Source organism: Haliaeetus leucocephalus, unplaced genomic scaffold, assembly GCF_000737465.1.
Source record: "Haliaeetus leucocephalus isolate CR32 unplaced genomic scaffold, Haliaeetus_leucocephalus-4.0 Scaffold1007, whole genome shotgun sequence".
Classification (NCBI taxonomy): Eukaryota; Metazoa; Chordata; class Aves; order Accipitriformes; family Accipitridae; genus Haliaeetus; species Haliaeetus leucocephalus.
In genome coordinates, this window is record NW_010973443.1 from 206,628 (window position 1) to 233,372 (window position 26,745).

The 26,745-nt window shown below is 40.6% G+C and overlaps 1 protein-coding gene across 1 annotated transcript in view; it reads left to right on the forward strand.

Moving 5' to 3' along the window:
* Positions 1-26,745, forward strand: part of PIEZO2 (piezo-type mechanosensitive ion channel component 2) — a gene marked incomplete at its 5' end in the record, with an annotated part of 254,536 nt that overhangs the window by 157,639 nt on the left and 70,152 nt on the right. The window contains 11 exons of the mRNA XM_010584880.1: positions 1,686-1,824; positions 2,227-2,363; positions 4,469-4,705; positions 9,582-9,705; positions 11,311-11,561; positions 12,240-12,388; positions 13,133-13,306; positions 21,916-22,148; positions 24,939-25,099; positions 26,047-26,223; positions 26,402-26,527. Coding sequence (XP_010583182.1) covers positions 1,686-1,824; positions 2,227-2,363; positions 4,469-4,705; positions 9,582-9,705; positions 11,311-11,561; positions 12,240-12,388; positions 13,133-13,306; positions 21,916-22,148; positions 24,939-25,099; positions 26,047-26,223; positions 26,402-26,527 — 1,908 coding nt within the window. The remainder of the gene's footprint in view (positions 1-1,685; positions 1,825-2,226; positions 2,364-4,468; positions 4,706-9,581; positions 9,706-11,310; positions 11,562-12,239; positions 12,389-13,132; positions 13,307-21,915; positions 22,149-24,938; positions 25,100-26,046; positions 26,224-26,401; positions 26,528-26,745) is intronic.

A 26,745-nucleotide genomic window follows, 5' to 3' on the forward strand; every position in this document is an offset into this window, starting at 1 on the left:
CCTGGCATTTACCCTATAACCTTGATTATCCTAAATATAATTGTCTTTTGCTTCCTTAATAATTGCACTGAGAAACTACTGATTAGCCCTAAAATCGATCATTTGAAATTAAACTGCTTGTAGTAGTACCAACTGGCAAACGATCTTTGCTATTTCATTGGGTTTAAATAAGATATCAAAATATGCTTTCTAATGCAAGCCATCTTTAAACTTGATTTAGCTTCTTTGCTGTATTTTTTTCTTTCATTCATGTTGAAATGCTGACACCCTTAAAGCATGACTGACAACACATATGAGTTCAATTTGCTGATTACAGAAAATCCAAGTCTTTGTTTGAACAGACAGAAATGATCCATTTATCTTGATTACTGTAGACTCTAGCAGACTCTGAAAGCAGAAAGAGTTCAGCATCCACAGAAGAACAGAGGTGCGGATGAACTTTGGGAGCAGCTATAACCAAATCTAAATGTGCTCCACAGCCTGTGCTTAGTATAGCTGCTGAATATAACTGAACATAACCCAGATACTATTCTGAAACCATCCACACATGCCTGTGCATAGCAACAGGCAAAATACACTCCTATCTCACAGCCTAAGGAGAAGTCAGTCTTCGGCATGTACTAGCATCAGTAACCCATTGCATGTGAATTTCTGTCAATACCAGAGATATTTATGATTGTGGTTGCTGGAGCCCTAATTCAAACAAGCACAAGGGCTGAAATATAAGTCACAAGAATAAAACAATGAAGAAGTGTTGAATTAGTACTACCAAGTGGCATAAATGTGGCATCAATAACAATAATTACCACAACTGGTTTTATTAGAGGCAGCAAATGTAGATCTCACCAGCAATAATTTAAAATGGAAAGTAATTTATAACCATTATTTTTGTGACTACTGGAAATAATTAGATGTGAACTGAAGTCTGAAAATTTTGATGTATTAGTTTGCCTAAGGAGGAGGATGAATTTTTGGTTACAGCTTTAACTTAAATGCCGGAGATACAATGTTACTCTCCTAGCTTGGCTGTAAAAAGCCAATTTAACCTGAGAACTGCAGGATGTCTGAAGGTGGGCTCACTGAGTTACTGTGTGTGCACTGAGCCATGCCTTCAACCTTAGCCTTCCCCAGCTGTGGATGTGTTAACTTAGTCCACCTTTACACCGATTTTTCTTTACATTTAATTTCATAGGTAGGACAGGCCAAGAGCATGCAAATAGTCATTTACCATGGCTCAGCTGACTGCAGTAACTTAATTGCTTTTGCTTGTGTATCCACACTTCTATTCCTTTTCAGACTGCTTGTGTGTAAATTACAGCGTTACCTAATGCAATGTGGCATTCTGGGAATTTGAAAAAAATCATGAAATCTTTTGAAGGAAATATTTACAGAAGTTCAAAGTTGCAGCAGGATTTTACTGTTTGCTGAAGAACTTCACTGAAACAAATTTGTAATTCTATTGATATTGCATAAAAAGCTAACAACAATTACTTTTGGAAGCTGTTATGCGCTACTTTTGCATGCCACATGACTACAACATACCAATTTCTTTGGAAGGAAGTAACTGCAGTTACTAGTTAAGCTCCTTTAACACTGGCAATCCAACAGTAGCGAAGCACAGAAGTAGGAGTCTCATTCTTCAAAGAGCCACCCTAAATGCAGTGCCTCTCTCTGGTCTCCTGCAGGTGCTGCTGGTCACAGTGAACGGGAACCCTGCTGACTATCACACCATCCACCCTGCACTGCCTTTAGAAAATGGTCCAGCCAAAGCAGACGTGTACTCAACACCGCAGTACAAATGGGAGCCTTCGGATGACATGTCAGGTAGTGAATTGCGTGGGAATTACACTTGGTTCCATATTTTTTCTTATTCTGTATCTCCAGTCACTGCCTCTAGCATGTATTTCATTTTGGTAAGCTCTTTGGCCTGTTGAAGATAAGTAATCGCTGTTGCCTTACAATGATGGCTGAAAATACGGCAATTTTCTAAACTGGGCTCTAGGCATATACTATCCAAAATACTTTGCGTACCAACGCAGTGATTGTGGGGTTTGCATTGCTTGTCTGTGCTCAGATGTAATTTTTCCTTGGCTCCCATCTTGAGCTTGCTGATTGCTGTAGAAGTAGCCATCAGAGTGACTGCAAGTGAAATCATTCCAGGGGAGAGTGCATATACCACTTTTAGACCAGCATGAATTGCAAATAAGGATTTCTTTTTCTACTTAGAAAAGGAAGAGGAGGAGGAAGAGGAGGAAGAGGAAGTTACTCAGGAAGAAAAAGAAAATGTTAAATTACATGCCCTGGTCTCTGTGTTCCAATTTATCATGAAACAAAGTTACATATGTGCTCTGATAGCTATGATGGTAAGTGCTGGCAACGAAACAACAACAAAAAAATGCTGTTAATTTTACAAATAAATGTGTCTTCTCAATGTTTTCCTGAAAGTAATTTCATCAGTTGGTTTTCAGTGTTTGCATCAGGGTTAGAAAATATCAATATGGTGTCTGCATAATTTTGGGTCCATTTTACGTTATTAATGCGTAATTCTCAGGCCTGTTACAGACCTATAAATAGGGTGGGGTTCTGGCTAAAGCATCACATTTCCAGGACTGGGAACCCTGGGTTTTGTTGTCTGTTGAATGTCAGAAAACCACTGGGGCTCAGTTTTCTATTGATTCCCAAGCTTCTGCATAAGCAGGCTTGTCATGCTTTTGCTCCACTCAGAAATTTGCCTAAAAAATTAAATCATTTCATAGTGATGTAGTAAATTTTTAAAAAATATAGTTCCTATTTCAGGGTGAAGCATGCATCCAGTTACTCTCTGAGAAGAAAAGATCTGTAAAGCCTGATTTCCTATATTGACACAGAAAAGTCTCAAGGAAAATACAGCTTTGTGCCAAGCAAGATTTTGCTATTGTTTTGTTTACCACCCTTATTTCTCTTTCTCGTGTTGTTGCTTTCTTTTAAGCCCACTTGATGCATATACCTTGAGCTGCACTGTAGCAAGCTTTCAGCATAATGATTAGATCTCTCTATATATTCCCAATGCAAGCTTTGGTTTTACTGTTCTGGAAATGTTTCAACTGTGGTGAAATTAACCATAAACCTTCTTGGCCCAATTTTGCATTAAAAATGGTAAAACAAATTAGCTTGGCTGCTTCTTGTTTGCATAAAGTTTCAAACTTTATTTGCTGTCCTTTAACAGGAAAAGTTTCTCAACTAAATGAGGCAGACTCCTTGTGCAGAGTCTGGATCAGGCTTGATGAATTCCGAGACATTAGCAAGTAGTTTTTTTCATATTGACACAGTGCCTCTTTTTCCTATTTTTTAAACTCACATGCTTCTTATGATCTGCCCTGCCTTTTTAATTCATTTCTAGGGTCCTATCTCTCAATACCAATGGAGAAGATCTATATGAAGACCTTTCTTGTAGTTTAATAGTGAGACACTGCTAGGTTTTTTCTTAGTGATATATCCCTATTTTATATGACCAAAATTAATTTATGAATTTATTATGGTGTGATCTGATGGAAGTTCCACTTATACCATAGCCAAAGACAGCTCAGTGTAAGTTACTTTCTCATATTGGGACAGAGAAGTAGCATATTGGTGTTTTTCACATACCCTTAAAAGACATCATTTCCACAGGGGCTGAGCTAAACTGATTGAAATATTCTTAATGTTTCTTACTTTCCTATTTAAACTGAAAAGGAATCTAAAATGTTTTATTGACAGTTACTCCACAGTTATACCAGCATCTATATAGCTGAATTTAGTCCTAAATCGATAACACAGGGTTAATAAAAAAACACTTAAAGCACCAACCCTTTTCCCTAAGTGTTTAATAGAGCGGGTTTCAGTAACTGATTTCTGGAAGCTATAGAAAACATTCTGTAGTTGTGAGTATTTCAGGTAATCTGTCATGGTTAGCGTAGACTAAATGTTCTTCAGGTTAGGTGTGTGCAGTGTGTGCATACCATAGCCTTCCATTTTAAATTGATTCCGCAAAAGCTAGAACAGTGTGGAGATAGCATAGTTTTGTAAGTCTGTCAAAGGCCTTGACTGTAGTAGCTATTGAATATGTTTTGCTATTCCTACTCTAAATTTTTTGCTGCTAGTTTTGCAAGAAGATCTTGTGTGCCCAAAAGTTAGTCTGTATTTTCCATCTCATTTAGTTTGGTGTAACGAGAAGCAATGAGTCTGCTTACAAACCTTACCAAGGTGCAGTTACTGCACAAAGCAGGGTTCACCCTCAGCTGTGGGCTTCTTAAGCATCCACTTTCTGTGTGTTCTCCAAGGGGTTTATTGTAGCTGGCCCAGTAGTTGATTAATATGGGTGAGAGTCTCATGACAATTAAAATGTGCACTAAGTAGAGAAGCATAAGTTATGTGTAACTGGCAATATGCATCAATGTTGTTCCTGAATGTATCTGTGAACATTTTTTCCTCTCTTTCTTCCTTCCACAAGGCATGGAGTATCACGTATCACAGCTGGTTGACTTTTGTGTTACTGATCTGGTCTTGCACATTGTGGATGATTCGCGACCGAAGGAAATACGCCATGATCAGTTCACCATTCATGGTTTTCTATGGAAATTTACTGCTAACGTTGCAGTATATATGGAGTATTGAGCTCAAGAATGATGAGCTTCCTCAAGTATCTGGTTTTTTAGAAAGAAAGGAACCTGGGGAGTTGGCATCAAAGGTAGGTGTTACAAACAGCTGAGATCTATTTATGAAACTGCAAAATACATTGTGATAAAAAACGTGGATCTCTTGGCATTTCAAGAGTGAATCCTCAGTATTCAGTATAACCATGTTCAGTAGCAGTTCTACAGAGAATGATAAGTCATTAAAAAATAGTGTTCAGAAAATAGCTTCTTGCTTGTTCGGCTAATACCAAAACAAATGTTTCAGACATCTTTGTAGGTTTTCATGATAATTCTGTAGAAAATTCTTAGTGGATGGAAATTGCTCACTTGTTTGGTTTTATAAACTGGATGCAAAACTAGATGTGATTTGATTTGTTAGATTAGTACCCATGGGATGTCAGGTCTGTCTCTGAATATGATGGCAATTAGAACAGTGGTGTCATTGCAATTACCAATACTACTCACTCCCTTATGATTTGGCACAAGCAGCAGTACATAGCTGTCACCAAGCTTTAATTCTTTATCCTTACACCTGAAGCAACATGAGTTGGAATCCATTTCAGGTCAGAAACAAGAGAGTTTGTTGACCTCAGTGCATCATAGATTTCTGTCTTTGATGTCTTGAAAGCACTGCAAAATGCATTTTGTTTGGCAAGTTTGCTTCTGGGGGAGAGAATGAGCATAAATAGGAAGTTGTTTCCTAGAGCACCCAAGAGGGGAGTCTCAGAGAGTGCATCTAGTTGGCACTGCTCCCCATGCGCTAAGTGAATCACTTCCCTTGTGACTCCTAATTACCATTTAAAGTGATTCTGTAAGTGATTTTCTTTGTTGGCAGTGCCCTTTGGACAACCATTTCTGGGTCTTTAATGCGTTTGAAAAATTAGTGAGTGCTGTATTATTTCTCTCATAAAGGTAGGGCTAGTTTAGTAAGAGAGCTAAAGCTCGAGGGCCTCTGCAAGAGAAGTTCTACAGTTTCTCTCAATGACTTTGTAAATCTCTAAGGAATTTTAACTGTCTTAATATGTTAGCCCCTCTGACATTGTTTCTTACTAGCTATATCATGAAATATCTTATCTAAAACTGGCTGGTGTCAAGAAAGGAGACTGTTGTGTATATATGATGATTTGGCCACAAGCATAAAATAGAAGATGTCTGGTGGGGTGGTTTAGGCTGAATATAATGCACTCTGTAAATTTCACAGAAACGCAGAACGGTTGAGGCTGAAAGACACTTCCGGAGGTCCTCTGGTCCAACTCCCCTACTCAGGCAGGGCCATCTAGAGCTGATTGCACAGGACCATGCCCAGATGGCTTTTGAATATCCTCAAGAATGGAGACTCCACAACCTCCCTGGGCAACACGTGCCAGTGCTCGGTCACCCTCACAGGAAGAAAGTGTTTTCTGATATTCAGAGGGAACCTCTTGTGTTTCAGTGTGTGCCCATTGCCTCTTGTCCCATCACTGGGCACCACTGAAAAGAGTCTGGCTTCATCCTCTTTGCACCCTCCCTTCAGGTATTTATAGACACTGAATGAGATTCCCCCTGAGATTTCTGTTCTCCAGGCTGAACAGTCCCAGCTCTCCCAGCCTTTCCTCATAGGAGAGGTGCTCCAGTCCCTTCATCTTAGTGGCCATTCAACTGGACTCTCCACTGCATCCTTGTCTCTTTTGTACTGGGGCACAGCACTCAAATTGTGGCCTCACCAGTGCTGAGTAGAGGGGAAGGATCACTTCCTTCGACCTGCTGGCAACACTCCCCTTGATGCAGCCTGGGATACCATAACCTTCTTTGCTGTAAGGACACATTTGCTGCTCATGTTCAACTTGATATCCACCAGGACACGCAGGCCTTTTCTGCCAAACTACTCTCCAGCTCGTCAGCCCCCAACATGTAATGGTGCATCAACTGGTTGTTCCTCCCCAGGTGCAGGACTTTGCACTTCCCTTTGTTGAACTCCATGATGTTCCTGTCAGCCCATTTCTCCAGCCTGACGAGGTTCCTCTGGAGGGCAGCACAACCCTCCAGTGTATCAGCCACTCCTCCCAGTTTTGTGTCATCCACAAACTTGGTAAGGGTACACTCTGCCCCATCATCCAGATCATAAATGACGATGTTGAACAGAACTGGATCCAGTGTTGACCCCTGCACTACACTGGCAGTCACTGACCTCCAACTAGACTTTATGCCACTGATCACCACCCTCTGAGCTCAGCTATTCAGCCAGTTTTCACCTCACTGTCTTCTCATCCAGCCCATGCTTCATCAGCTTGTCTGTGAGGATCTTACAGGAGACAGTGTCAAGAGCCTTCCTGAAGTCTAGGTAGACAACATCCACTGCTCTTCTCTCATCTACCAAGTTAGTTATTTCATAGTAGAAGTTTATCAAGTTGGTCAAGCATGACTTCCCCTTGGTGAATCCATGCTGACTATTCTTGATGATTTTCTTGTCCTTCATGTGCCTGGAAATATATCCAGGATTAGCTGCTCCATCACCTTAGAATCATAGAATGGTTTGGGTGGGAAAAGACCTTTAATGATCATCTAGTCCAACCCCCCCTGCTGTAGACAGGGACATCTTTCACTAGATCAGGTTGCTCAAAGCCCTGTCCAGCCTGACATTGAACACTTCCAATGATGGGACATCCTCAACTTCTCTGGGCAACCTGTTCCAGTGTCCCACCACCCTCACCTTCCCAGGGAGCGAGGTGAGGTTGACTGGCCTGTATCCTCCATCTTGCCCTTCCTGAAGGCAGGAGTGACATTTGCTTTCCTCCAATCTTCCGGCACTTCTCCCAGTCACCACAACCAAAGATTATTGAGACACCAGGGCCCTTGCCCCACTCAGCAGTGGGCCCACATTTTCCCTAGCCTTCTGTTTTCTGCTTATATACTTACAGAAGCTCTTGTTGCTCTTGACATGCCTCGCCAGACTCAACTTAAGGCCTTGGCTTTTCTAACCATGTCTCTGCATGCTCGGCCAGTGTCTCTGTGTTCCTCCCAGGTTACCTGGCTCATCATCCATCCCCAGGCAGAGCCCATGTGTTCCAGCTGTGCTGTCATGCAAATTGCAATTCCACCTCCACATCTTCCTGGCCCGTGCTTCCTAAAGAGTCTGTATCTCTATTGCAGCTCTGCAAGCCATCACACCCTGTCTCTGTGATCCCAACAAGATTGTAGCCCTGCACAGAGGTATCCAATTCCTCGTGTTGATTCCCCATGCTGCATGCATTAGTGTACAGGCACTTCAGAGAGGCACCTGGCATGCTGATTTCCCAGAAAGGATCTGGAGGGTTTCCCTGTAATGGTGCCTTGAAGGCATTTCCCTGCTTACATGCAAATGCCTGAGGTCACCCTGCATAAGCCCTGTTTTGTTGATTATGTGTTTCCTTTCATTCACATCACTCCAGGTGCCCTTTGCTTGTCAGCCCTGTCCATCACTCCCTCTTAAGGCTGCTAGTAACTCTGTCCCTCCCTTTTATTCCTAGTTTAGAGTCCTTTGAACAACAGTTGAATTTCAATAAAGATTGGATACTGTATTCTTCAAAGAGAGGAAAATAGAAAGAAATGCACTGTAATTCTTTCTGCATCGTTTTCTGCATGCTATGTGTGTGTTTCCTGATCTGAAAAGGAAATAAAATGGATACTGTAAAAGGTGACTAAAAGCATTTCTTTGATCTGCAACCCTTCAAGACTTTTCTTAGAGCTAGCTCTGGCTCTGGAAATGCTAAAGAGAACAAGAAGTAAATGTGGCGGGGAGACAGAGCTAATGACTGCAGAACAAATTCATGTTTTACAATACCAAAGGTTTGTGTTGCAAAAGCCAGAGCTCCAGGAGGTGGAGGTATCTGGTGAAGCTGTGACAATTCACACAGGCTGGCAATCTTCTGCTGCAGCTCAGCGTTAGCTGCAGTGTCAGTGGAAACAGCTGTCACTAGCCTGGGACCTCTCCTTTTCACTGTGACTTGCACATTAAATGAAAAACAGGAGAGTTCTTTACATTGTATACTACTGGCCTTGTCATTCTGTTGTGTGCAAAATACTTGACTCTTAGATGCTTCCTATTGGAGATGTTATTCTTCTAGCTAAGTAGTGAAATAAGTCCTGTTCTGCACCACTGAAATCAGTGGAAACTTTGTAGAATGTAAACATAAAATCAAGTGTGCGATGAATAGGCATCATGCTGTTTTCTGAATTTTGGCCATCTCTCAGTATTGCAAGCTTTTGAATTTAGCTTTTTGAAAGCACAGAAATACACTTTTCATTAAAGAGATTTATTTATTTCTAAGGTGTCCTGCTGTTGTTGAATTATCATCTCTTAAAGCTCTTCAAAGAATTAAGAGACATCTTAAATCTTGTAACTACTCCAAATGCAAGGCATATTCAGTTGACTGGGTCTTCTGTGACTTAAAGACGTAAAAAGAAATTTTTGATTTTTAAATTAATTGCGTTTAAGCACCTGAAGTACCAAACCTCCTAAATCAAAAGATTTAGGATATGCCAAACCCTAATAATGACAATACACTCACCTGCATGTGCTTCTTCCCTGAAAAAGAGGAAAAATGAATAAATGGGAATTATACCAAGAAATACGTAATGAGAAGATCTTTAAAGTTATAAGACGGTAGTTAAAAAACTGAATAGAACGGAGTAGAATAGAACCATATAGGCAAATACCTTTAAGAAAAGATGCAGAGTGGTAAGTTATTACTCAAAGAAAAGTGCAAATGAAATAAAGTTTCTTTTAATGCTGGATGTTCCCTAAATGACTTAACTTCCACAAAGATGCACTTTGACACTGATGCCATCATTGCCATTTTTTGATGGACAGAGAAATCAAAGGCATGCAAAATTATGAAAACATATGTTTGTATTAGTAGGATGTAGGATATACAATTAGTCTGTTGTTTTTGTTTTGATTTTTGTTTGCAGATTCTTTTCACAATTACTTTCTGGCTACTGCTTAGGCAACACCTCACTGAACAGAAAGCACTTCAGCTAAAAGAAGCTACTTTATCTGAGGTCAAAGTTGGAAGTGAAGAAAATGAAGAAAAAGGTAAAGCCAGATCCAACTTAGTCCTTCAGTCATGATAGAAATTCCAGTACTGCGTCTCTGTGATGCTGAAAGCAATTAGCAAGATACCTGTTATTAGCCAAGAAAGATATTACAATATCTATCTGTGCAACTATCTCTCGGGATATAAAAATAAAATGCCTTTGAACTTTGGAAATTAAAATAAAATGAGAATTCTCTTTACTGGAAGGCAATTAAAATGACTCATTTGAGAAATGTCACGGAACATTCAAATAATCAGTTTACTCCTGTGTCCCAAACTCAAACCAGCAGATTAATTACCCTAGGAATTTAACCACATTTACATAAGAAAAGTCAGTCGCTAATTTCCTTGGAAGTTGTGTTTGTACCTAAACACTTGTACAAAACCAGAAGTTAAACTCCTCATTTCAATGGGAAAATAAGCATGTGTACTTTCAGTGCAGGGGCTCATGCTCTCAGAAGCATACCTGAGAGCAAAGTTTACTGCTGCAGTTTCAGCTCATCAAACAGCTCAGTGGCCTGTTCTCTCTTTTGCTACTGGGCACATGTTCCCCCAAACCTTCCTTGCCCTTTTCTGTCTCTCTGGATGCTGATCTGAACAAGTTCAACTCACTGAAATGGTAGAAAGTCAGCCCTGGAAGCAGTGATGTAGTTTCCTGTTTGATTCATTACAATATTTGTCTCAGTAAAACATCTGATCAGTGTCAGAGCTCAACACTGCAAGGATTTGCAAGGCAAGAGCAAGGAAAGAGTCTGAGAAGAGGGATGGTGAGTGGGACAAAAGGAGTGGGTAAGCCTTTTGATGGTGAAGTCTCAATCTTGTTCTCAATGGGAAGAAAAGCATTACAGCTACATGCTATGAGTTTGACAAGCCATGTTATCTAGATACTTGCTCAGGTACTTGCTATTGGGTGGACACTTAGCCTGCCCTCCACAAGCCTCACAAGGTTAATAACTGGGGAATCCTGACTTCTTCATAGGGCAAAAGCAGCTTGTCTTTTCTGCAATGGCTCAGGTACAGCAGAGGAAGCTGGATAAGTGGTAGTTTCTTTGAAAAACAGCAGCGTTAGTGCAGCATTTGTATTTTTTAAGCTTGTTTGGTTTTATGTTAATGTTTTCTCTTGCTTGTGGTTTTTAGAGGTAACCACAATATTCTCTAAAGGACGAAACTCAAGATGAGAGTTTAAACTTTAAACTCAAGATGAGAGGTTTCTGGTAGTGCTGGTGATTTCCTTGTTTTCCAGTTTAAAAGGTTTCTTGCCTGGAAGTATAGGGATTGCCATGGAAAGTGTTTTGACTGTTATCCATTATACAACCCTTAGGCTCTAATTTTCCACTACAGTTGCCTGCATTTCAGACAAAGTGAAGACGGGTATCTGGTAAGATGTATAGCTATGCACCGTATGGCTCCAGGAGCAGGTTGAAGCTCATGTGAAGTTAAAACTCCTTCCCCTGCTCTGGAGGCATGTATGATTCAGAAAGACAGTCTCTTATGAATATTACAAGTTCCAGTGTTTTGTGCAGAGATTTTGCTTTCCACCCATTTCAATTCTTACTAAAAGTCCCTAGAACAGACAGAGGCCAAATGTGTCTCTGTATTTGCAGAAGAGGAGTTGCAAGAGGGAGAAGTGGCAGAAGAACAGGAGGAAGAGAAGGAGGAGGAGGAGGAGGAAGAGGATGATGAGGATGAACAGGATATTATGAAAGTCCTGGGGAAGCTGGTGATGGCTATGTTCATCAAGTACTGGATTTACGTCTGTGGGGGCATGTTCTTCTTTGTCAGCTTTGAGGGTAGAATTGTCATGTACAAAATCATCTATATGGTACTGTTCCTCTTCTGTGTGGCCCTCTATCAGGTAAGTGAGAACTGTAGTTAACTAAATTTTGTCCTTGAATGCAACGGTTCATACCTTTAACTTGGTAATAAAGTAGCTCCAAACTGAATTCATAAACAGTGAGTTTGTTCTTTAGTTAGATATGACATAATAAGATCATTTGAAGGGGTTAAGAGTAATTCTCCTTTGGCTTTTGATTATAGTGACAGGCAAAGTGCACATAAATTAGATGCATACAGTACACACCTCTGCTCTGGGACGGCACCCCACATCACCATGAACTTTGGAATCTGGGTGGGAGAATGCTGGGCTTGTGCATGTCCTACATAGCCACCAGTTTTTGTGACAGCTGGTCCACACAGCTTCCACACCCCAGTGAGCATGGACTCCCGCTGCTCCTGGACTTTCATCACCTAATGGTGATGAAACTGAGTGATTGAAGCTGTCCCTGGCCTTTACGTCTGTGGCCATGTCCCAACAGACATTTTTACACAAGACCCTGTACTTGAGTGCATGTTCATCAGGAGTAAAAACTGTATCTCAAAGAACTGTAGCTGCCCTTGGGTAAGCATTGCTTACTTCAGGCCAGCTGGGAAAAATGGTATCCTTCACCTTTGTTTGCCAGTACAGTGTTGTCAGTATTTTTGTCTGTGTCTTTGCCTTCAGCTTGTTTCAGCATCTTTAGTGTGTGATTTTCAGGTGCACTATGAATGGTGGAGAAGGATTTTAAAGTACTTTTGGATGTCAGTGGTTGTTTACACGATGCTGGTACTTATCTTCATCTATACATACCAGTTTGAGTCATTCCCTGGGTTGTGGAAGAACATGACAGGCCTGGATGAAAACAAGTAAGTGTTTTTGTTTAATTTCATTTTTTTCCTTGGACTTTTGAGTTCAGTGCAGTGGAATGGTCTGAGAGTAGTCTTCCTTCTTACAAGGGAAAACCATCATGAGAACATCCCCAGGCACAGCTGACTTCAAGTGCTCAACTCTGAAGCCAAAGGTTTATTGGTGTAACAATAGAGATGAGCAAGGGCATGACAGGGGCTCAAAGAGTTGTATTTCCTTCCAAGGCCTTGGCATTGCTCCTCTTCCCAGTACAGTGCCAATGCTTCTCTCTTCCTCTTTGACAATAGGAGCAAGATACAGGGAGAGATAAAGGGTAGATTTGCAGGATGTCTGAAGCTGATGAAGGTGGACCTGCCCCCCTGCTAATGAGGAGGGCTGAGTTTCTTCCTCCTCATGATGTGTTGGGCATTTCTCAACAGGAGCTTACATGATAAATTATATGCAATATGAGTGGATCTCCAGTGCAGGACTTCCAGTCAGAGACAATTCATCTGGTTCAACAGCTCTATGGCAGGGTTAGCTTATTTGACTCTGTACATTTACAGTATGTCTCTACATTACTGAGTCGAAATGCAAGATACTTGCATTGTAAAACTTGCTGGTTTAGAAGAATTTTAAAAACCAAAACCACATAACAAGGACCAGCCCCTTATTCCCTATTGCAAATGATTTGTAATAATGTCTTATGGCAAGAAAAAGATTTTGGTGTGAAGAGGTGGCTTAGTGGCTTACTTTTTTTCCAGACTAGCAGACCTTGGCTTAAAACAGTTTTCTGTGGCTGAGCTATTCACACGCATCTTTATCCCTACGTCCTTCCTACTGGCGTGTATCTTACACCTTCACTATTTCCATGACCGGTTTCTCCAGCTCACCGATTTAAAAGCTGTAACCAGCAAACAGGACAACACTATTTACAGGTAATGAAACAAAGTAAATGGTGCTATTGATTATGTGTATGAAAATGCTATTTCTGACTGTCTTGTAATGCTCACTTTTCATCATCTGTTATGTGCCTTTGCTATGACTACCTGGCTTAAAAAGAAGATGCTCAGTATCCAGCACCCCTCTAAACAAAGGACAACCAAAGTATCTGTCTTCCCCTACTTTCCCCTACATACTGAATTTTTTCATTTTGAGGTACATTTTCAAAGGTACTAAGAGTATTTATCTGATTGGCTTTGACCTTTAATGGGAGTTAGATGCTTAACTGCTATGTGTGCCTTTTTGTAAGTCCTGTCAATAATAGGAAATACAGCTTTTAATTTGGGTCACTTCTGGTTTTCAATGTCCATTTTGAGGGCCATATGAAGGTTGGGAGATCTTTGCCAAATACCATATTTGCACTGGACAATTAGGCCTTTTTGTAAAGTTGAGCTTCAGAAATGGAAAAATCCCAAACCAGCGGTTAGCCTTTAAAGTACTGACCCTTGGCTATGCTAGCTCTTTGAGACATTCAGCGATCTCATCCAGAAGTTCATTAGCACTTTTTCATGATTCTGGGACCTCACTTTTCCTGTGTTTAACTATTCTGTATTCTCCTGCATAAAAACGTATCTGGCGTAGGATCCTGCTCCAGGAGCGTAAGAGAGAGAAGTGGTTTCAGAGTACACAGTGTCACATTATACAATGACATTTACTCTAATTCTTTGAAGAAGCCAATTCATTTAGACACAATTTTTAGAGTGTTTACCTGCCCAATGGTAAGCGTAATGCAGCCGCACTTCTATGAATGGGGACTAGCTGCATAACATCCCGTACACCACAGTGTGTTGTGGAATAATGACAGTTTATCTTAACAGAGAATTCTGCTCTAGCACTTGCTAGATTTACAAAAGCTTTTCAGATATTTTTTATGCATTCAATTTAATATGAAGCTACTTTACAGCATACGGTACAAGTATGTTTGTGTTCCCTATCGTCAGTGCATGAGAATAAGCTGTACTTTTATAGAATGCTTCTGGTTTCTTTATTTAAATAATTGCTTAAACCAGAACAAATCAAACTTGACAAAATTTCCTAACAATGTTGTGAGGTTTTTTTGTCTTACCTTTTTAAATGGCTGTTTGCATAATACCTTTTCCTTTTGGTTTTCTTGAACTGCTAAATGTGATGGTAGATTCAAGGGCCCTTTGAAATGGCCTGTGAGCAAACTTTCTTTGCCCATAGCAGACTTCTTGTGCAGCAGCAGGTGCACATTAACATCTCCGAACTGGACAGCCAAGCCCTGAAACCAGAGCCCACATAGGTGTCTGAGCTGAAATGGAGGTTGTTCCTGGGCTGAGGCATTTGCGGGAATGCATTACAGTCTGCAGTAACTGCACAAGCTCCTTTGTAGCCCAGACACTTTGCACTTGTGCTGAGTAACATAGAAACAGCTTCCTCCTCTCTCCTAGTGCAATCCAAGAGGCACAAAATGGAAAAAAAAACCACCCGAGGCACTCCCAGGATTTAGGTGGGTTCATGGTACAGTACACTCTGCCTGTGAAACCACTACTTGCAAATCTTTCTATTATACATGAAAGATACCAAAATATTATACAGCTCTCCATGTGACTAAAGTCACATCATTCCCAAAGGATGGAACCACTGATACTAAAGACAGAAAATGTTTTCAGTGTCTTGTCAAGAGCAAAAATTTTTGCCAGGAGTACGTAGCCTTGAGATACAGTGCTGAAAGTAGACATTCATTGTTGCATCAGGCTTTTTACTAAAGTAAAGTGGCAGGTGAACATGATCGTGTGAGATCATGAGCTTTTTTGTCTTGCTACTATAATGCTATTTTTTTCAGTCTAAATGTGTACTAGATTGTATTGAGCTCTCAGATAGGTAGCAAGATATTTTTAAATCTTAAATGTGGCGTATGGGCTACATTTGCCATTTTTCAGTGTTTCAAAATCATAATTATCACATACATAATTTGTTCCTCCGCAGAAACTTTCATGAGTATGTCCGTTACCCAAATCAGAACACCTTTTCTGGTTTGTACGACCATTAACACTGCCTGATGTATTGAGATCCAGCTGTTTTCTTCCCTCGATGTGATAAATCAGTATAGAGCATCGGCCAACTTTATAGTTCAAAGCTTCAGGATGAGACCTCAGCTGACATTTGTATTGATGATGCATAAAGCTGGATAAGAACTAGCACAACAACCAGCTCCAGCTTAACAGTAATGCTAGCAATAGAAATAAGTTGCAGGGACAATTAAAACACAGACTAAAGACTCACCTGTATGTGTGCAATTTTCTTACAAAGCCACTAAAACTTAATTTTCCCTTTTGTTTTGAAAACACTAGCATTCACTCAACAGCTAGTTTACCTTTCAAAATGCTTTTTTTGCTGCTTCTTTTGCAACAAACAAAAAATTTTAAATAAATAAACTGAACCTTAATTTTGAGTAAGCAGACAGAACTCAATCCTTTTAATAGCAAACTTGCTAAAACAACCACAGCAGGTGAGAGCTAGTCATGAAGGTAATAGGGAAAGCATCTCCAGTTCCTCCATCTGCCCCTCAGCTGCCATGTATGATTATGGTATTATGTTTGTGTCTAACTGGAGAGTCCTGTTAAAATTGCTGAGAGTGTTCATGTATTAAGATGCTGCTTCACATGAGCAAAGTTTGCAGAGCGAGTTCAAGAGTAAGGCTCTGCCAGCTGCAAATAGAGGGGACAGAAAGTGGCATGCTGGAACTGGCAACGTGACACTTCTCACTATTTATAAAGGTGGCAGAACTGAGTGTCTTAATTTTACATCTGCAAGAGAAAGAAGAATCCTCTGATTAGGACTTTCCAAGCCCATTTCCTTGCTGTACCATGAATTATGGTATGGCGGAGATAAAGGCTGTGATATAGATAATTAATACAGTATGATGCTCCATCATAATTACCTTTAAATAAAAAAAGAAGCAAAATAGCTATTTTTAAAAATATGGATATTCTAAGGCTTAGTTGAGATAAAGCAGTAGAGGCTGTTCTCACATTTTGGGGACATTTGTGAAAAGTATCTGTAGTTCTAACTGAAGTTGCATATAGTCTAAATGTCTAAGTATTGCATTTATAAGCTTCCTAGACTTTTCACTGCATGGTGTGCGTTAAACTGTCAGATTGTGCTTTGTTATGACAATGTGTCTCTCTTGGTAGACAGGAAGGTGCATTCATTCCTGTTTAATGGTTTCCTTTTCTCTCTCTCTAATTCATTTCCCATTTTCATCTCATGCATTCTTGTGCTTTCATCTCCCACCTCATAGCCATGCCAAAGTCAATGGCCGTGTTTATCTAATAATTAATAGGTGGGTACTTAAATTCTTCCTTTCCTTTAAAACAGATAAACCTTAACTTTTTGTTACTTCTTAACTGCCTTAAAAGAAAGTATGTTCTTGCTGCCCAGTCCTGTGAGGTAAGCAGGGAGATAAAGTTGTTCAGGTATTGTAGTCTCCTAAAGCTGGTGAAGCAGTTAATACATCTCTCTCCTGCATATTTATACTTTGTGAGTTCATCTCCCAGCTGGGAATTCTTCTCTTAAATTTTGCCCATGCCTCAATACAGGAATAATTGGTGCTATTTGTAATTGGCTGCAGACAATAGACTTGGTTGAGGAGGCTCGTTTATCTACCCTTTGTTTGTGCATGGAAAGATGCATGCCTGCATGCACACACGTACACACAGACACACAGATACACACAGACACATGTCCCTGTCTTCCTCACAAGCACCTAAGAAAGGGAATTTGAGGGCCAGGTTAATTAAATGTGTGGTATGTATTATGAGTTTGTACAGACTGAGATTTCCTGATTCGGAGACAGAAATGGAATATGTAGTACACTGAAACCACTGCATGCTAAGGCTGTTAATTCATGGGCTGAGCTGGGTGCTACAGGATCCAAATTACAAAAGCCCATATTGCCATCATCATCATCATCCCTTTATAAATAGCATCTTGAAAAGAGTTCAATAAAGTAGATTTCTTTCAAAATATTTGACTGGACTAAATGTGGGCTTTTGTTTAATCAGCTCCAAGCTTAGAAGAACTTCTGAGTTTGTTGTTGCTACTGGCTGTAAACTTAAAAGCCAAGAAAATCCCTTGTGTAGATATTCATGACTACCTGCTCTAACAAGAAGTTAATTTATGTGTCATGTTCGCGCTCCTTCTTCAAATGTCATCACATAGTTTAGGCCAGGGTTCTTAGAAGTTCACCCCAGCTGGAAACCTGGTCTGTCAGAAGCCTGCATGTCAGGGAGCAGCGAGGGCAGGCAAGCCGAGGGGCACGGCCAGGAGGCAAGGCTGGGCTCTCACCCCCAGGGGGTCAGCAATGGGAACCAGCAACTGAGGGTGAGGATCAGATCCCAAGACGGTAACGAGGCTCAGCTACAACCCGGTGAGCTCCCAGCAAGTCCACAGAGATGAGCTGGATCGGCGGTGAAGGCAGGGAGTCAGTCTGTGTGTCGGGCTTAGGGTCAGGGGGGCACGGGACCAGGCACAGACAGAGCTGCGATGCAGCTGCAAAGTCAGGGTGAGGGCCTCGGCGTGAAAGCAGCTCCCGAAGAAAGGAGAGGGACCCCTGTGCTGAGGCTTCCTGGCCTGTCCACGTACCCCAACACTTATCAGCCAGCTGGCCTTAGGTGCAGACAGCAAACCCCTCTGCAAGGGCAGGGAAAGCACTCAGCGTCCTGCCGATAGAGGTATGGGACTGTGTGCCAAGTTTGAATCTTGCATGCTGAATATTCAGGAGATGGGTCACTAATGTTCCACAGAGCAGAAAGCTTTCTGTTACTAAAGCTGTGCATGACAGATACTTGAGAAATTGTTTTGAGCCAGAAAGTTTCAAGCAATTCATAAACTGATTGCAAAAAATTATCAAAGGCAAAAGGTGCTTCATAATGTGTCCAGTAAGTTGTTATTAATTAATCTTCTGCTCTAGCAAATTACAGATAGAATAAAGTACTAGGAGTCCAGCAAGTACCTGGGGCACATATGCATCTGAAATTGCTTTGGTGCCTAAAACTAGATCTACTAGTACACTTCTCATTATTGATACCCTATTTAATGAATTTGAGAGTAAGAAATGCTCTCAGTTAAAAGCATTAGTGGCTGTACCTTCAAGGCTTGTTGTCTGCATTATTATTTAGTTATTTCTCTTCCTAAGTATCAGACAGAATACCTGTGTGTTATTTTCAATAATTTCCCACCAGTATGTGGTTTCCAACCTGAAGTTACACCTGACTAGCTGTGAAGCCTGTATGGCTAGCTTGTCTTAGATATTCTAAACCAGTGCAGTTTTTGTATCCTAATATCTCCGTGTTGTCTGTTACATGATAGCATGTGACCTTGTAGTGGAAAAATAATAAATTAAAAAAAAAAAAGAGGAAAAACAACCCAGGCAATAAATGAGGCAGTTTGGAAAGAAAGCTTCCAAGTAGACTAACTTTCTGAATAGCGGGCAGGGCTTTTTATCTAGCTTTGGATCTCCTGAGCACATGGTCCCGTGCTCAAGCCTACTGATGTCGTTAGAACTAAGCGCCAAGATACTGAAAACTAAGCTCATACTGAGGCTTTATCAAGTATACATATATTGCATGTACCCATCTTTATAACCCCATCACCTTCTGGATCTCCTGGATATGAATGGGAGTTATGTGAATAAGAGAAAGATGAGTCCTCTCCTACAAAATCTATAGGGTTACTGTGTTTCTGTCCAGTTTACACTGAGGTAAGTCATTAAGTCCTTGATTTGCACCAGTGTGAATGTAGATTTTTCCATTATAAAAGTCAGTTGGGAAGATACCTCATTAAAATCAATGCAAGTACACATGTGCAAAATCTGTCTGATTATGTGGATACTTTCATTTCATGGGGCATTGCCTTTTAAATGGCCTCTGATGATTTATAGTAACTGGGGATCTCCATAACATTTGAACTGAACTGAAAATTCATTCTCTCTTCTTTATACATGACCGTCCTGTTGGTATTAGAGTTTTAGGTAGATATGTGAAGTTAGATTATGTCATTTTAGGGGATATTCTTTAGCCATTTTACAGAGATTTGAATATCGTATTAGTATATATGATAGCTTAAATATGAAAATAAAGTATATTGAACAAAAAGCCCTATTTTCAGTAGCCAAAGCTACTGAATATATTGTTGTGTATAAGAGATTTTCAGATTGTTGGACACAAAGGTTCATTGCCCAATCCATGATGAGGGGTTTGAGTAATCATAGTCAGGAATGTTTTTATTCAGTGAGATTTTTTTGGTGCTTGACTGTTGTATTGGGTCTGGCTGAGATGGAGTTAGTTCTCCCCATAGCAGCCCTCACGGTGCTGTGCTCTGCATTGGTAGCTAGAAAGGTGTTGATAACACACCAATGTTTTGGCTACTGCTAGGCAGTGCAGGCACAGCATCAAGGCTCTCCATCATTTTTGCCCCCCTCAACAGCAGGCTGGGTCTGGGCAAGATCTTGGGAGGGGACATAACCAGGACAGATGACCTAAACTAACCAAACAGATATTCCATACCATATGACGTCAGCTCAGATATAAAAGCTAAGTAAAGGGAGATGGAAGGGGGGCATTTTCGTCTGCCGGAGCAACCGCTACATGTACTTCCCAGGAAGTGGCCAGACATCACCGGCTGATGGGAAGTAGAGAATAACATCGTTTGTTTTTCTTTGCTTTCGCGCGCGACCTTTGCTTTCACGTCATTAAACTGTCCTTATCTTGACCCACGAGCCTTTTGTTATATTTTCTCTCCCCTGTCCAGCTGAGGAGGGGGAGTGATAGAGCGGCTTTGGTGGGCACCTTGCACCCAGCCAGGGTCAACCTACCACAACTGTCTTGTTAAAATTCTACTTTTAAACCATCTTTCTGCTTTCTGGTAATCAGTATGGTATTTCTACTTACTGTGTAGTCAAATTTCTGTAGTTTTTTCCTTCATTTGAACCACCAAAGTTTCCATCTTGAAGAAACTGCAACTACCAAATATTTGAAAAATAATTCTGCTTGTTTGACTTTCTCATTAACTGCTTGGCCTGTGCTCTTATTTTTTAATGATCAGATGGTTAAATCTAGATTTTTATTTTCTCAAACTGTAAAAATTCTAGTTAAAATTGGCAGAATTTCCTGTCTAAATGGTAATATGCCAGAATTTCACATCATGAAAAATAAATCCCTAAGGTGGTACTATAGCGTATTAAAGTTACTTGCGTTAGTCCAGAAACAGTCTAACAGGTGCTTGAAAGTATGCTGAGTGTAGTAATTTCAATAGCGTAACTAAACATTTAGAGACCCGATCATATAGATACGCACTTGCCAAAGGGAGACCTTATTGCAGGAAGTCTTATTCAAAGGGGCTATTTATGGTAGTAAGCTCTGTGCTCAGCAAAAGACAGGATCAGGGAGTTAGGAAAAGTGGGCTTTCTGCAAATATGGGAGGTGACTCCCAACAGCACAGCTGGGGGAGAAAAAAGAAAATACCTGAAGCCATAAGACAATGTCTCTTTTCTCAGTAGAGAAAAGATATATGCTGAATAAATCTCAGAAAAATTGGCACTGTGGTAATAGAGAAATACCATTTCTGTGTTAAATCAGTTGTATCCCAGTTTCGGTAGTCTGAAAATTACAAATAGATTTAGTAAGAGGCAGTTAGAAATCTAAGAAAAATTCTGTGAGAGATGTAGAAAAGAGAGAGAGAATGAATGGCACTATCAAAGACAGACATGATAAAATATACTGAAGCCACAGCCATGGAATTTTTGCTTTCATTTGTTCCCAAGGCTATAGCTGCAAGAAAATTGGGAAATTCCTTGGCTTCCCAGCTGCATCTTTCAATTGGAAGATGGTGGAAATGTATTTACAGTAATCAGTCAGATACTTGTCATGATTCAGCTGCATTACTGACAGCATGGTACAGCATTGACCATGGTTAGCACTGGTGTAAATAGGTTGCCCCCTTTCCATCTGTGCTGCAATTCCATGTTTCTTTATAGAAGTGCCCTGTGAATGTCATGATGGCATGCTCTTGGCATCAGAAGGCTTCTGCAGATGGAGCAGGGGAATGCTTTATGACTTGTGATGTAGCATGACATATTTATCAATGACCTCTTCTGTAACCCCTCTGTTCTCATCTCCCTTTTTCTTTCTGTTCCAATTACTTTGAGCAGCCTCAAGAAAAAAATACCAAACCACCAAAATGAGTAAGTCCCCTATGAAGTCATGAAATGTTTCCTCTTAAACAACGTCATTTCATGCTTCTACATCTTAAACTCTGACCATTTTCTCCGGTGGGGAAAATGTCAAGTTTAAGTGTCAATATCACTCATTACTAACTAACCATTAGTATCTGAGTGAGAAGTAGTTACTAATACATTCCAACTCAATTTGCAGTGTGTGTTTGGAGAAAGTACCAGAATCATTAACTTTTCCACTTCTAAGGCATTTTCCATGAACGGTTTATTTTTTCTAATTATACATCTTGAAAAAGACTACAATGTCATTACTGCTGAGCTTGCTGACATGCTACTATTTACCAACAGACTGGTGCACCAAGATGGAAGCCTGCCTGACATAACTATGATGAATTTAACAGCCAGCAGAGAAAAGGAAGAGGATAAAATGCTGGAAGAGGCTGGTGAGAAAAGAATGGAAGAGCCAGAGGGGGAGGGAGGGAAAGGGAGGGTTGAAAAAGGAAAAGAAGAAGAAAAGAAAGATGAGGACAAGGAAGATGATGATGATGAAGACAGTGAATCAGAGGAAGAAGAAACTACAGGTAAGCTCTGAAGATTGCAAATTTTGCCTTTCTCAGCCTTAGTTAACAGTGGCAACAGACGGTTCATTCTTGGTCATCCCCGCTCACTTCAATCATCAGGTTTTCCTTCTAATTTTACATACAGTCTTTGCCAAAAGAGCCTGAACTGAGCAGATGGCTACTTGTCAGTTATTCAAGAAGCTATAGTCTCTTCTAGGGAAAAATCATACTGTATCTGTTGGATGCCAAGAGGATGAAAACAAAAGAAACCCCACCTCTTTCTCTTAGGTGGTCTGGGTTGGATTAATAGAAGGTTACCCCAAATCCTAACAACTCCTTTGGAGTGAAATCTCTTTATAATAAAGAAAATACACATACATATTTAATCTCTGATACTGCATGCTTTCAAGGCACTCCACTCCAGAAGTCCCAATGGCTTTGCTTCATTATTCATGTGCACATTAGTGTCATATTTTTCACTTCTGAATATGGAGTGTGTAATTGATGCCAGATGAACATAAAAATACTTAAGGGCAGACGTGGGTAAGGCTGATGTTGTCATCCTTGATATTGCTAGGATGAACTCCTAACATGAATTATTTCCATAACTCAGTTTGGAATATGAGCCATGAGTGAAAACCAGGGAAGGGCATTTAACACCCAAGGAAGCTGTATTGTCTGGAAATGGCCTTACCACAGATTTAGTTGCTCATGCCAATATTCATAGGACTGTGACTCATAAATAGCGACAGGGTCTTTGTCAAGGCAAAATGACAGCACACCTGGCTTAGCTGCCCCAGGAGAGCTGAGCTGAAACTGTCTTTCCTGGCTGGAACGTCTTCCCTCATAGAGGTGTTCATGGGCCATGGAAACCTTTCTTGGGTAGCTCTCATGTGGTCTAAGAGGAGTGATGAGTTTGATGCACTCTGGCCATCCCTACATGCTGAAAAGGCCTGGGGACAGAGGCCAGCTGTTGGAGGTTACCCTGTGCAGTGACACATGCAAGCAGGAAAGTGGGGAGCTGCAACCCTCTCCCTGGGCCATCTTCTGCACCCCGGCAAGTGGGGCTTGGCAATAGCACAAGATGCTCCTTGCCATGTGTGATCCATCTTTAAGCTGTACGTGCGTGTATTTCTACCGGAGAGTCATATCATTTTTATTTAGCTATATGGCTGGAGTTTTAACATTATTTTAACATGTTCAGACTTTATTACACAGTGATGTACAATTTTTCAATGGATGTGGCCAGGCTTATATTTTATCCCCTGTCCATGTAGTGCCTGGACATGCTAGACACAGTTTGCTACGTACCTTACCTGCCCCGTTCCACTTAACTGGCACTGGCTGGATATACCTTGCATGGTGGTAACACCGCAAATTAAAATAAATGCAATGAAAGAATGAGTGAGAACATCTAATTCTATAAAAAAAGACTTTCTGAAAATACACTAATGCTTATAAAAGCACACATGAAGGATTAGAGTTCTATAGCTTAATTAATTTTTCAAATTTAATTATTTAGTCATAGCATTTACATCACTCAGCATTTTTATTAGCATTTTCTAAGTTGTGGTTGGAGAAAAAGTGTAGAAGAAAAAAAATAATTGAAATTTGCTTGTCAGGTATTCCAAAAGTCAGCTTTTGCACACAAGTGTGCATGTGTTTTTTCACACAAATAAGCACAGAATAACCATCTCAGCTTGCTTTATATATAAAATAACCAGATAAGCAGAAATAATTACATACAGAAGCTAGTAAATCCTTTGCATTTTTACAGCTTAAACAGAGATGTGTTTTGATGTCATTTACAAATGTTTCCATCTCTGTTGTTAACTGTAAGAATGTTCTCACAGCATGCAAAATCCTTCCTAATCTCCAAAATGCTTCTGAAACCTCTAATACAGTGTGAAGACTTTATACTAATATATACCAGCCTAGTGAAACAGTTTTATGCCAGCCCACAAGCAAATACAGCATTTAGAGAGCACTGTTCAGCATATGTATTGTCATATTATTCATATGTAATAGATGTTGCCACATGCTTGCTCACTGGGCTATTATTTGGGAGGATGGGTTTTTTAGCAACATACTGTCTGTGAAGGATACGTTCACCCAGCTTCAGGATCTTAACTTGCTAAAGCTCGGAGTTTGCCTTGCCTGGTCTAGATGTCTGTTTTGGGAGGGCACAAATCACACTCTAGGTGGGTGTGCTGTTTGCCAGGCAGTTTAGATAACTGTGACATATGAAGACATCTATAGTATGGCTGTCTAAACCCATGTGACAAGAATCCTACTCTTAGTGTGCATGGATCTCTTCCAGGTTGGCTGAAAAGCTTTCTGAATAGCAGTAGTCTGTGCTTTCAGAAAACAACCTGGGTCCATAGCTTCCAAATGTCAAACAAAATCCCATTCTTTCTGAGCCGGATAAGGGCCAGGGCTGGAGCATCTCAGATCTAGTCCCTGGATGGGATCCCTAAGCTTAAGTCCAAAGATACTGGAGGAAAATGGAGCCCAAGAAGGGCTCTGCTAGAGAGAAATAAAAGCAGAACTAGCAAGGGAAGCCACAACCACCACTTTGAAGTGGGGAATCCGGTAAATGTGGATCAGAAGGGAAAGCACCACAGCAAAGTGGGCCTCAACCCCATTTTGTCTTCATTAACCACTGAGCCACAGCTTTAATTTCCCCCTTGTCTTACTCTAAGGCCTAGAAGAGAAGAATTAGAAAGCTCCTTGATGTCTAGTGGAGCATTCATTTTTACACAGACCTTCTGTTTTTCTCCTCCCAATGCTTCTGCTTGAACATCTCTGCAGACTTAAGGAACAAGTGGCATCTGGTGATCGACCGCCTTACAGTGCTGTTTTTGAAATTCCTGGAGTATTTTCATAAGATGCAAGTCTTTGTGTGGTGGCTGTTGGAGCTGCATATCATCAAAATTGTTTCCTCTTATATCATCTGGGTCACAGTGAAAGAGGCAAGTAAACGCCTGCTGTCAAAATTGCTACCCATAGTAGAGGCTGGTCAGCATCTGCTGTGCAGTGGCACACCCAAGTGTAGGGAGATGCCTTCCTCATGTCAGACCTCACTGAAATTGTGGGATCCAGCTGGCCTTGTCAGCTGCTGTGGACCTGCCTTGACATCTTCTTCCACACTGATACTCTACCTGCCTAGATATTCTCAGCCCTCCCCTTTTCTCCAGATATTAAGGTTTATTAGTCTAATTCTTTGGACTCAAGAGACGTAACCCCTCCCCGGATCAAGCTGGCTGTGGGCATCATCCAGGGATGGAGGGTATAGAAAAGGGTTGGGAAGGAACATCTAGGAAAATTACTTAAACTGGGTCTGGTGCTGAAGAAACCGGAGTGTGGAACTACACCTAAAGAAAAAGGGAGCAATGCCTTTAGCTGTGCCTTTGGTGTGGGCAATGTGAGTTCTCTACCTGACATTGCTATTCCTTGAACAGGGTAGTAGGACAGGATTCACTAGAAAACAAAATAAAAAATACTTTTTCTCACATCTTTGGGAGGAAGATGGTCAAGAACATGAAGGTGGGTTCCACAGACATACAGATCTGTGTCATCTTCTTTGTTTCGTGTGTACTAAAGCAGCAGAACCAGCATGTGGTCCTTTGTATTTCATGTCTGTTTATAGGGTGGGTATGCAGTTTTAGGGTCTAACAGTATTAATATTACGTAGGAGATGACGTTCTTCCTAAACCGACTATTAAGTTTTTCCTTCTTCACCTACCACTTTGTGTCCGTTATTGTGAATATTGTTGTAATTTTTTTTTAGTATTTTTCTCACGGTTACTCTATGTCCCTTTCTTTTGAATGATTCTTTTTTAATTACTATGGGAAAGGTCATACTTTCTCAGTTCTGTTGTTACTCCATGTAATTTCCATCCTGTTTTTATGTTTTCAGGTGTCTCTGTTTAACTTTGTGTTTTTAATTGCCTGGGCTCTTGCTTTGCCATATGCTCAGTTTCGCCCATTGGCATCAAGTATCTGCACTGTTTGGACATGTGTGATTATTGTCTGCAAAATGTTGTACCAGCTCACATCTATTGATCCCAGCACTTTTTCCAGTAACTGTACATTGGTGAGTACAAGTGCATATTAAAAAGGTTTGACTGCTGCCTTCTTCAGTGAAGAAGAGCAAAAGGAAGCATATCAAGTACTGAAAACTACAGTTCACCTGATGTATTATTGTTGATTATCATTCCTTCCTCAAGCAGCCTTAAACTCATTTTTTATAAACTGTTGCATTTTGTTTTTAGCCAGGGGAGAATGAAACTAAGGTCAATTTAGAAGAACTCAAGACCTCAGTCCTCTACAGTGGGCCGGTTGATCCTGCAGAGTGGGTTGGACTGAGGAAGTCTTATCCCCTGCTTGTGTACTTAAGGGTAACGTCTTTAATTATCTGTATTGAGATATTTTCTTATTTGTGATGAAATTAGCAATGTCTTTGAAATAAATCATCTGCCACACAAAAAAATTGTAATGCAAGCCATTGATAAGAGGGAAATATGGAGGGGAAGAGGCAGCAGAAAGCCATAGCTTTTACACAGGACATTTCCAGAAGGGATTCAGTGCCAATTAAGATAATCTGCATGTAGAAGTA